Source organism: Bufo gargarizans, chromosome 8, assembly GCF_014858855.1.
Source record: "Bufo gargarizans isolate SCDJY-AF-19 chromosome 8, ASM1485885v1, whole genome shotgun sequence".
Taxonomy (NCBI): Eukaryota; Metazoa; Chordata; class Amphibia; order Anura; family Bufonidae; genus Bufo; species Bufo gargarizans.
The window spans coordinates 123,142,277-123,154,849 of record NC_058087.1 but is presented as its reverse complement, the minus strand read 5'-3'; the positions used below and the strand labels follow the sequence as shown (position 1 = coordinate 123,154,849).

Here is a 12,573-nt window from a genome sequence, read left to right as displayed (position 1 = left end):
TCCCTCCTGGCAGATCTCAAGCCCCTCCACACCCTCCACACCCTCCATGCTCCTAAGTATATCCATGTATTCTGCTAAAAGGCTTGAGAAAGGCTCTAAAGTTGAGCCAAAACGTTGCGTCCTACACGAGTGAATACATTTATATTCTCCAGTTTAGTTCCATTAAATTTAGATGATCTTCCCGACTCCTGCAACAGCTGACAGGGAAGCTAGAGATGACATTCTAGAGAGGGGAGACAGGCTCAAGCTGCGTCACAAAATAATACATGGAGACCCTACGGTGTGAGGGGACAGCAATTATGTGTCGTTGATCTGTCATGGCTGCCCTTACCCAGGACATCAGGCATGATGGGAAATGTAGAATTCATTAGGAAAGCCATATTTAAGGAATAACAGGTAACACAAGGCAAACACATATTCTTAAATTTTTTTATTAATATTCATTAATAATGATCTATCCTGCACTATATCTGCAAAAAAATAAAAATCCAGAATTATGGGTCTCAATAATTTTGGTGCATCTGTGCAGATCCATGCATCAGAGATGAAATCTATACTAGCAAGAGGATGGTGTAGATTTCAGGTATAATGTATGTGTTGAGCCAGCTATGCCCAGCCCATATTGTCCACTAGTGATGAGCGGCAGGTGCCATATTCGATTTCGACGAAATTCGCGAATATTCAATAGAATATTCGTTTTATATTCGTCTAAATCGAATATTCGTCATTATTCTAGTTATCGCGAATAATATGCGATTTAAAAAAACTTTTTTTAAACTTAAAGGCTACTCTCCTATTGAAATCGCAAATGCGATTAATATAACACGAAATAATCGCATTTGCGATTTCAACGTAATTCTCAAATCCGACAGTACATTCTAGTATATGGAGACGTTACCATGGTGATGGGGACGCTCCATGAGCACGGAATATAGCAGGGATCAGCAACCTTCGGCACTCCAGCTGTGGTGCAACTACAACTCCCAGCATGCACACCTCCATGGCTGTTCTCAGGACTCCCAAAGAAGTGAATGGAGCATGCTGGGAGTCGTAGTTTGACAACAGCTGGAGTGCCGGAGGTTGCTGATCCCTGGAATATAGCATTACTAAGGTGAAATCGAAAATGCGATTATTTCGTGTTATATTAATCGCATTTGCGATTATCTATTTTTTATTTTATTTTTTACTATGGTTGGCTTCAATGGTAGAATTAGCGAATATGACGAATATATTCGTTATATTCCACAAAACGAATATACGAATATATTCGTTATATTCCACAAAACGAAGATAACGAAGTATTCTGCATCTCAGTTATATCTACCTATTCATCAACTTCGCTAATTCTAGCAATCATATAGGAAAGTTGACTATAGAGACAGCTAAGTATAATTCGCTATGCGATTATATGACTGCTTTTTTTTTATATAAATAGAATAATTATAATACCTGATAATTATTATAATCTATTTATATAAAAAAGCAGTCATATAATCGCATAGCGAATTATACTTATCTGTCTCTATAGTAAACTTTCCTATATGATTGCTAGAATTAGCGAAGTTGATGAATAGGTAGATATAACTGAGATGCAGAATACTTCGTTATCTTCGTTTTGTGGAATATGACGAATACATTCGTATATTCGTTTTGTGGAATATAACGAATATATTCGTCATATTCGCTAATTCTACCATTGAAGCCAACCATAGTAAAAAAAAAAAAAAAAAAAAAATGCGATTAATATAACACGAAATAATCGCATTTGCGATTTTAACTTAGTAATGCTATATTCCAGGGATCAGCAACCTCCGGCACTCTGGCTGTTGTCAAACTACTACTCCCAGCATGCTCCTTTCACTTCTTTGGGAGTCCTGAGAACAGCCATGGAGGTGTGCATGCTGGGAGTTGTAGTTGCACCACAGCTGGAGTGCCGAAGGTTGCTGATCCCTGCTATATTCCGTGCTCATGGAGCGTCCCATTTCCATGGGAACGTCTCCATATACTAGAATGTACTGTCGGATTTGAGAATTACGTTGAAATCGCAAATGCGATTATTTCGTGTTATATTAATCGCATTTGCGATTTTTTTTTTTTTTTTTACTATGGTTGGCTTCAATGGTAGAATTAGCGAATATGACGAATATATTCGTTATATTCCACAAAACAAATATACGAATATATTCGTTATATTCCACAAAACGAAGAAAACGAAGTATTCTGCATCTCAGTTATATCTACCTATTCATCAACTTCGCTAATTCTAGCAATCATATAGGAAAGTTTACTATAGAGACAGATAAGTATAATTCGCTATGCGATTATATGACTGCTTTTTTATATAAATAGATTATAATAATTATCAGGTATTATAATTATTCTATTTATATAAAAAAAAAGCAGTCATATAATCGCATAGCGAATTATACTTAGCTGTCTCTATAGTCAACTTTCCTATATGATTGCTAGAATTAGCGAAGTTGATGAATAGGTAGATATAACTGAGATGCAGAATACTTCGTTATCTTCGTTTTGTGGAATATGACGAATACATTCGCCATATTCGTTTTGTGGAATATAACGAATATATTCGTCATATTCGCTAATTCTACCATTGAAGCCAACCATAGTAAAAAAATAAATAAAAAAAAATCGCAAATGCGATTAATATAACACGAAATAATCGCATTTGCGATTTTAACTTAGTAATGCTATATTCCATGCTCATGGGAACGTCTCCATATACTAGAATGTACTGTCGGATTTGAGAATTACGTTGAAATCGCAAATGCGATTATTTCGTGTTATATTAATCGCAATTGCGATTTCAACGTAATTCTCAAATCCGACAGTACATTCTAGTATATGGAGACGTTCCCATGGAGATGGGGACGCTCCATGAGCACGGAAGGCGGCAGAAGCGGCAACGGGCACTGACTGGAGCAGCCAGGAAGCCAGGAATCCAAAGGACAGGTAAGAACAACTTTAGGGAAGTGGGAAAGGAAAAAATATAACAATTAAAAAAAAAAAAAAAAAAAAAGAATATTCGAAATATCGAATTTATAGCACTATATTCGAAATATTCGCGAATTAGCGAAGTGCCGATATTCGCGAAAAAAATTCGCTATTCGAATATTCGCGCTCAACACTATTGTCCACTACCTGCCTTTGAGACTTTCTGACTCCAGTTTTCTGATTTGCTGAGGTTGACAAGTGTCCCCCTTTATTGTGACAGTTTATGATGCAGTATGTTCATTATCCTATGCCAATATAACTGCACTTTGTTTTCTGCCAAATGAAACGTCCATATTGAGTTCAATAACAGTTTTTCAATCATAATTTTCATCCATATGGCTAACATGCATGTAAGTCTTTATAGATATCCTGTGTCTGTAGACAACCCCATTTTTTAAAGTTCTGGCTGCTTTATATTTTATTTTAATAGCATAGTTATAGTATCACAACATATTCATTTGGCAATGCCTAAGCATTCATTATATAGTCATGGATAAACTACTTTACCTAATTTTGTGCATAACATTTTCTTCAGAGACACTGGTATATTTGGGAAGCTGCTTGGTGTCTTCAAAATTAATTTTGATATTTCTTTTCCAAAAGCATCAACAGCTGGTCGTTGAAGGCCTAAAACACACAGGACATGGTAGTTATTAATAAGCATGAGAACAAAAAACTAGCAAAATTCTGTTTCCCTAAAGTAACCCTAATGTTGATTGAGACCTATTAAAATAAACCTATAGCCTCACTATTATATTGTGAGATAGTAGGTTACTAGACAACCTGTACAGGTATATAATGATCTCCAGATGGAATATTCTATAGGATCATCATCCAAAAATGTAAAGCGCATAGAAACCTTTTCGAATCCCTATCCATGGTGCTGACAAAAGTCTAGGCTTAAAGGGACTCTGTCACCAGTTTCTAACCCCCCCTTTTAAAACTATTGTTCTCTCCATGGTGCCCATGTCATTACAAAGCTGTTGTTATAAGATAAATCCGCCGTGTAGTTTTGATAAAAATCGCTTTTATCTAACCTGTCAATCTTCTGGATAAGGTGCCCAGGGCGTTTCTGAAGGTCTAAATCTGCCGCTCTCCGCCGCCGCCGTTGGTGCCCAGCTCCTCCCATGATTCTTTCAGCGCCACCTCGATGTAATGAAATCCGCCTCCGGCTCTCCTCAGTGCCCCCTCCTCCTTTTCAAAGATCCCGCGCGTGCGCACAGGCCTGTGCCTGATGCGCCCGTGCGGACTTTTAGATTCTGCCTCGTTGAGCGAAGCGCAGATTCAGACCTTCAGAAACGCCCTGGGCACCTTATCCAGAAGATTGACAGGTTAGATAAAAGCGATTTTTATCAAAACTACACGGCGGATTTATCTTATAACAACAGCTTTGTAATGACAAGGGCACCATGGAGAGAACAATAGTTTTAAAAGGGGGGGTTAGAAACTGGTGACAGAGTCCCTTTAAGGCATGGTTGATGTATTTCACTATGTCAGTTCTATAATGATCTATGTATGTACGTGCAACCTGGAGATAAAAAAAATACAAATTATTATCCAAAATGTTCCAAGGTAATGAGACGAAAGGAGAAAAACTAGAATTAACATTCTGAGACTGGTACACATGCTATTTTGGTCTGGGGACCGCATTGTAAATTTCCTGTTTGAAGGACCTGCAAGACGATTTTGATATAATATGGTACATTATAAGCTGAGAGCAGTTCATTTACACAGTTAAAAGGGGATTCTGGATTTATGAAAATACAACTTATACTATATACAAGGAAAAGTTCTACAGCTTTCGAATGCTGCAGCTTGGGTTTTAAATGGGTTTTCCAGGATTTTACTATTGATGACCTATCCTCAGGATAGAGGATAGGTTTGTTCAGGAGCAGCAACACAAACGGCTTGTAAAGAGCAAAAAATGGTGAATACGCAGCAGCTGGGCAGGGGATCGCAGATCCAAAGCGGTCCAATGGCATGTAGAAAGAATGGAGGGCCACAGCAGCGTCTCGCCAGAAAACTTCTTTATTCAGGAACACTCCTCATAACAAGGCATATAAAATAGTTTGCAGCAACGTTTCGGCTAAGAATAGCCTTTGTCAAGCATGACAAAGGCTATTCTTAGCCGAAACGTTGCTGCAAACTATTTTATATGCCTTGTTATGAGGAGTGTTCCTGAATAAAGAAGTTTTCTGGCGAGACGCTGCTGTGGCCCTCCATTCTTTCTACTATCCCCAGGATAGGTCATCAATAGAGATGAGTGAATTTCTCAAAAATTAGATTCAGACGCTTTGTCAAACTTCCCAAAAAGATTTGCTTCGATCCGAATTTATTTGCGGCAAATCGCGTTAAAAACTGCTATTTCGGGGCTGCAGAGAGCCTTTATAGGGGTGTAGAATACTGTGCCATGCAGTAACAAGCATAGGGAGTCTGCTGGGGAAGTGAAATAATACTGTGAGTTCGTATGACATGCAGATGACAGGCGTCGCTCTTAGAATCACTGCACACTTCACTTATTTGGGCAGTCATGGTTCCAAAATTGACCAAATAACTCAAGTATGAACTCAAGCGCACTCATTTTACACTGTTGCCAGCTGATTCCACATAGATGTCTACAGAACCTGTTCTATTAAACGCGTATACAAGTAGAGCTCCCCCCGACAGAGTGGAGAGGGTGTCAGCAGTAAGTTTGTGTAGAAATCACTTATTATTTTGCCCTTCCTCTGATCCGTCAGAACAATAATCCACAAAAAACTAATCCTGTCTGTGGAGCATCCGCCTTCACTCGGTCATCATTTAGTCAGTAATCCATCAATATTGCTAATGCCAAAAAAAACAGGACTGGATCTAAAACAGAGATGACACGTGAATGGAATATTTGCATGTCTTCTGTGTTTTGTACCCACTCCTGCTTTTGGCTACCAAATGATAAGCCAATTCTGATGGGATCATACAGGCCTTACAGCTGCTACACAGAAAGGATCCGTTGTGCGTCTCATTTTTCCTTCCTTCTGACAGATCAGAAGAAGGGACAAATAAATGATGATGTCAGCCAGGCCGAAAGGCAAAATAGTGGCCCAGTCATGAAGTAGGGAGGGTGGGAACAGCATGAGGAGACCACAGAGTGGCCCAATAACAGGGTTTGGAGGTTGCGGCAGTCATGAACTGTAGAGGTGGCAGCAGTATGAGGAGGCCACCGAGTGGCACATTGACAAAGTCTGCAGGTGGCGGCAGCAGCAGTAGCAGCATCAGGAGAAGGCTCTCAAGTGGCACAATGACAGAGTGTGGAGTTGGCAGCAGTATGAGGAGGCCACCAAGTGGCACAATGATAGAGTCTGGAGTTGGCAGCAGTATGAGGAGGCCAACGAGTGTCATAAATCAGGGCGTTATTGCAACACGCCAGACCTGCAGGGTATAGCGAAGTGAGGTCACGGTTATGGGCAATCGAGGGTTGCTCACTGTATTGGAGAACCCTGGGCAGGCATGTGGCAGTGAAGGAGAGGTAGACACGGTTCCTCTGGGGCACACTCTGTATGTAGGGACCAGGCCTGATGGTGGATGAGGTGCCCTGGATGTTACGGGTATTTTGAGTGCCTGGGGCAAGGTTCCTTTAAGGTTCGTGACGCCAGTGCCTTTGACGGTGGCACACCGGTTGATAGTTGGAATAAGTGAGGTACACAGGTGGTATAGTGAACCAAACGTTGCTTTACTAAACAGTCCAACTTTGTACATAAGATGGTAACACAGTCTTTTAAATCACAGCTTCACAAGTAGGCTTTCTCCACAACATGGCAGGTATTAATTATGCAAGATACTCAGAGGGTAAATCCACAATGCATTTAGAATCAGGTTGTACCTTTCCTCAGAAATAGCGTACACTGTTCTTTCTAGAACTCCTGTCTGGCTTTCTATCCCAAGGCCCGGGTGCCTAAATGGTGGCTTAAAGCCTTGGTAAATATCTCTTCCTCTGGTATTAGATCCTTGCTTTATTTTCTAAAGCATCTGCCCATCAGTGTTACTTATCTTTACTGGTGGTATCCTGACTTGTCTGGTGAAGGGCTGTGGGTTTCTCGGATGAGATTCTGTCCTGCTACTGGGGTGACTTCAGAGCTAACTAAGGCTCTCTTGGCTTCAGGCAGGCTAGGTCTCCTCACTAGCCTCCTGGTCATAGCTAGCAGCCAGGGCTATCAAGCTGCATGTCAGGAGGAGGCCCTCAGCATATCCTGGGCTGGTGCCTTCTCACTTCTGTCTTCTCAGACTCCTGACTCTGCACTGACTCTCCCTGTGTGGGCCTGGACATTTATACTAGGGGCTCCCTATCTCCCTCTAGTGTCTGGGATGTCTAACTACACCCAACTAGGCCTGCTATTGCATCATACAGGGGAACATTGCATATAAAAACACATTAGAACATACATTAAATGCACAATTAAATAGAACATTTCTGTTCCTTGTTAGTAGGAGTAACGTGCACACCAATTGACCCTTGTGTAGTGCCCACCCCTACCTAGTGGGACACTACATTATTAATATTGATTGGACCCTGGGCAAAAATTTACTTGGGCCCCCTGGATTCCGCCTTCCCACACCCTAGCATGCAATCACGCCCTCCACCAAAACACACACAAAAAAATCCACACACCTGGTAGAGTACAGTGAATGACTGTAAATACTTCCAGTTCTGAAGACTCCAGCGGCTCAGGATCAGTGCTCTGGGCAGCTGGGCTCAGGCTGGGAGTGGGCACCGCTCTGCAGAAAGGAGACAGGGGCTCGGCTCACCCTAGCGTTACAGTGCACACCAGCACCTGACAGTTTATAGTAGAGCAGTATAGCACCCCACAGTATACAGCACCTCACAGTATACAGCACCTCAAAGTATACAGTAGGGCAGTAATCAAAGAAGAAAGTTTATCCAGCTCACCATAAGAGTTCGGTGCACAGAGAGGACCGGACCCGTCCCTTGTATAATCAGAGAAATAAAGGAATATTATCCAACATCCGTCAGTATTGGTCGTCTTTATTGTAGATTGGTATAACAGTACATGCTTTAATCTTCACCACCCTCCACCACAGGTTAACATGTTTCAAATTCGGAAGTTCTTAATCATAACCTAGTGACGTGAACCGAACACCTGAGGTTAAGTAGTTACGCTCAACAGGGGGAGGAATGGTGGGAAGAGGTGGGGGAGGGAAGGAAAACGGCAGAATACACAGCCACTAAATGTCATGCCCTACTCTGACTATGTGCGGAGGTCGGCCAGAATAGCAGCACTTGTTTAGTGTTTTGTTTTGGAGCCGTGCTGGATCCGCCTCCCATCAGGTGCACTGGGTGGGGTCATTAGTTTAAATAGCACTCTATTCCAGTGCTCTGAGTGGATTATAGAAATCATTCTGGCCTTGGAAGCAAGGAAGGAAGGTTGTCTGTTCCAGCTCAGAAAAGATAAGTATGGTTTCAGTTTTCTTTTGTTTGCTATCTTTTTTTTTTTTAAATTTAATAAATTTTTATTGATATACAAAAGATTCGTTTACATATTACAAACAAATAGATCATTCCCCATCCTTCCCCCCCCCGCCCCCCCCCCCCCACCCTGCAGGAAAAAAGAAAAAAGGAGAAAAAAAAAAAAAAAAAAAAAAAAAAAAAAGTTCTTGTACGTAAAATTTATAAATAAATCAATAAATTAATTAATTAAATTAGTTGTTCTTATCCCAATCTTTCCAAACTGCAGCCCATTTTAAATAGGATCCTCTTTGGTTGTACATTATCCTCTCGTAGCTCTTCACTTTCTCAACCAGACCCAACCAATTGTTACAGTCTGGAGAAGAAGAGCAGAACCATGATCTAGAAATAAGAAGTCTGGCCAAAAACATTACCTTAGTCAGAAGTTGGCGTTTTATAGGCTGGTAATTAACCTCTGATAGGTCTCCCAGGACCCATATCCTGGGGGACGAAGGAACTACAATGTTAAGTTTACGAGCCAAATTGGTTTGGACCGCTCTCCAATAGCTGCTCAACATTGGGCAACCCCAAAACAGATGTAGATGATCTGCCTCGGTGTTGCCACAACGTGGGCAGTCAGAGGAGGCTCTGTATCCTCTCCTGTGTAGCCAAATGGGTGTCACATATATTTTGTGAAGAATATTGAATTGTACAACAATGTGATTAAAATTGTGTGAAACTAATTTTAAATTTTCCCCTATATTGTCCCAATCTAGAGGGCCCACCTCTGAAAGTGAAGAAGACCAGGATCTTTGTCCTGGAGAAAAAACACCCGAAAATTTTTTTTTCATTAGGTGTCTATAGCAGTGTGATATTTTTATTCTCGTGGCTGTTTTCTTAGTGATTAAGTCGTGTAAAAATTCAGGAGTATCTATAAAAAAGAAATGACTATTCAAAGTGCTGGAGAGTGCCGACCTCAATTGAAAATATGCGTACCAGGCTACCTCACCCAAATTTGCCCTTTGTCTTAGCTCAGTCAGGGACAGAATTTGTCCATCACTGACTACCTGATGTAGGTAATGGACGTTCTTAGTCCTCCAGTACTGGCAGCAGCTCAAGTCTCCTAGATTCAAGATCTTTGAGTTATGCCATAATGGGGTACAAACAAGTGATGCCTTGACTCCACACCAGCTTCTTATAACCAACCAAGTCCTTATAGCCATTCTGCAAAAAAGTGTGTACCCAATCTGTGTATTTAATAGGTAATCAGACTCCAATACTGAAAAAAAATCCATAAGACCTGAGTCTTTCACCATTTTATTGCAGAAATGGCTATTTTCCCAGTCATTGAGAAAGCAAAGTTGAGAGGCCACAAAGTAGCCCTTAAAATAAGGGAGGTTAAGACCTCCCTGATTATAAGGCATAGAGAAATACAGTGCCTTCAGTCTGACCCGCTTCCTCCCCCACAATAAATCGTTCAGCATGCGCTCTATAAGTCTGAAATACTTATCCGCGATCCATACAGGTGAGTTACGCAGAACATACAGGACCTGGGGCAACACTACCATTTTTATTAGAGAGACTCTATCCGCCCTTGCAGGCAGAATTTTTTGCCATATCTTAATTTTGGCCCTCAACTTTGTCAGCAGGGGAATTAAATTGAGTTGTAGATATTCCTGAGGTTTAGCCGAAACTGAAATCCCCAGGTACTTTATACAACCAGAAGTTGTTAACTGGTTATCCCAGTTACCTCGCAGCTCATCTATAGGGAGGAGAACGGTCTTCTCCCAGTTGATCTTTTGTTTGCTATCTTGGTTGTGTTGGTGTCAACTCTGCCATCCAGGTTCTGTGCGACCAGGCTGCTCCTATTCCCCTTTTCACCATCTCAGGGAATCTAGGGTTTAGCCCTGGCACGAGGACACCTCATTCCTACCATCAAGGTTTGAATGTGGGCTGAGCAGAGCAGGGAGAGAAGTCAGGGATTTGCTAGGAGGTGACCCTTCCCCTGCTTCTCGCCTAGAGACTGGCTTGCTGGTTTATCTGTATGTCTGAGATCCCGTCCGGCGTGACATTATAACCCGCCATACGCTGAATGTCATTGCTCAGCGGTTTTTGTGATGGCGTCAATTGATACGTTAGTTAACCCCATGCAGGGACTATCCCTAGAGGTTGCAGAGCTACGTGGTTCGGTCACACAGTGTCAGAATGATCTGACATTAGGAGGAGGTCAAATTTATGTGGAGCCTAAGGTTGCTCTTCCTGATCGATTTGCAGGGGGTACGGATGATTTTATCAGTTTTAGAGAGTCTTGCAAATTATATTTTCGACTGCGTCCATCGTTTTCTGGTGATGAAAGTCAGAGGATAGGTATAGTCATTTCTCTGCTTAAGGGGGATGCACAATCCTGGGCCTTTTCTCTGCCGCCCGGTTCTCGGGCCCTGCGGTCGGTAGAGGAATTTTTTAAGGTTCTGGGATTGATCTACGATGACCCAGACCGGGTCTCGATGGCGGAATCGAGATTACATAATTTATTTCAGGGTGAACATTCTGCAGAGGCTTACTGTGTTGAGTTTAGGAGATGGGCGACCGAATCAAAGTGGAATGATCCCGCTTTACGTAGTCAGTTTTGTTAGGGGTTATCTGAGAGATTAAAAGATGCCCTTGCTTTTCATGAGTACCCAGATTCTTTGGAGAATGCTATGTCTTTAGCAGTACGGTTAGATAGACGTATCAGAGAAAGGAGTAGGGCTCCCTCCGCGCAAGGGATCCCTTCTGTGAGTGGTTTCGTCTCGACGTCCTCCCCGGGTGATGTTACAGGTAATTTTGGGGTAGAGGAGGAACCCATGCAGCTGGGTCAGGATTCTTGCCGTTCTGATAGTAGAAACTTTAGGAGATTGCACAAACTGTGTTGCTACTGTGGGAAAAGTGGTCATTTTGTTTTGGCTTGTCCTTTTGTTAAACCGCAGGTGGAAGAGAAAAAGAAAAAAAAAACTTTCCTGACTCTTGGTGGTGTGAATGGTGTGGTAGAGCAGGCAGGTATGCAAACTCCCTGCAATTCCCGTTTTCTCCTTCCAGGTAGGGTGGCGCTAGAGTCAAGATACATTTTTGTTGAAGTATTCCTTGACTGTGGTGCTGGGGTAAACCTAATTGACTTCCTTTTTCTTCAAAATTTGGGTCTAAGTACTTGCACTTTAGAGAAAGAGATTCAGGTTTTTGCAATTGATTCTTCCCCTCTTTCTCAAAGGAGTCACACTCACATTGCTCATGGTATTCACTTAAGGGTGAGTTATTCACATGTTGAGATTATGTCTTGTTTTGTCATGAAGGATTTGCCAGCTCCTATAGTTTTGGGGTTACCATGGTTGACTAAACATAACCCAATTATAGATTGGCAAGTGAGACAGATCATTGGTTGGAGTGAGTTTTGTTCGGATAATTGTCTGGGCACATCTATCTCTGGTGTGTCCACTACGGCTTTACCCCAGTACCTCTCAGATTTTTCGGATGTCTTTTCGGAGGGTGGGGCTCAGGAATTGCCCCCTCATTGTGACTATGATTGTCCAGTTAATCTCATCCCTGGGGCTAAGTTGCCAAAGTCTTGACTTTACAACCTCTCTCAACCCGAAAGAGAGGTCATGCAAATGTATATCGAGAGTTTGGCAAAAGGTCATATTAGGCCATCTAAGTCTCCGGTGGCAGTAGGTTTGTTCTTTGCAACAAAAAAAAGGATGGATCGCTGAGACCGTGTTTGGATTTCCGGGAATTGAATCGTATTACGGTCCGGGATCCATATCCCCTACCTTTGATCTCTGACCTTTTTGATCAGATTGTTGGTGCCGAGGTGTTCTCGAAGTTGGATTTGAGAGGGGCCTACAATCTGATCAGAATCAAGGAGGGGGATGAGTGGAAAATGACCTTCAATACGCACAAGGGTCATTTTGAGAACCTGGTTATGCCTTTTGGGTTGACGAACGCGCCAGCAGTATTTCAGCGATTCATCAATGACATTTCTCATCATTTGGTGGGGAGGTTCGTAGTAGTTTACTTGGATGACATTTTAATTTACTCTCCTGACCTGAAGACCCATCAGGATCATGTGAGACAGGTTTTGACGATCC

At 41.9% G+C, this 12,573-nt stretch overlaps 1 protein-coding gene across 1 annotated transcript in view; it reads right to left on the bottom strand.

The window, feature by feature from the left end:
- Positions 1–12,573, bottom strand: part of LOC122945424 (steroidogenic acute regulatory protein, mitochondrial-like) — a 34,648-nt gene that overhangs the window by 16,298 nt on the left and 5,777 nt on the right. Inside the window, exons 2-3 of the mRNA XM_044304494.1 lie at positions 4,537–4,543; positions 3,523–3,642 (exon numbers count right to left, since the gene is read on the bottom strand). Of these exons, the coding sequence (XP_044160429.1) occupies positions 3,523–3,642; positions 4,537–4,543 (127 nt within the window). The remainder of the gene's footprint in view (positions 1–3,522; positions 3,643–4,536; positions 4,544–12,573) is intronic.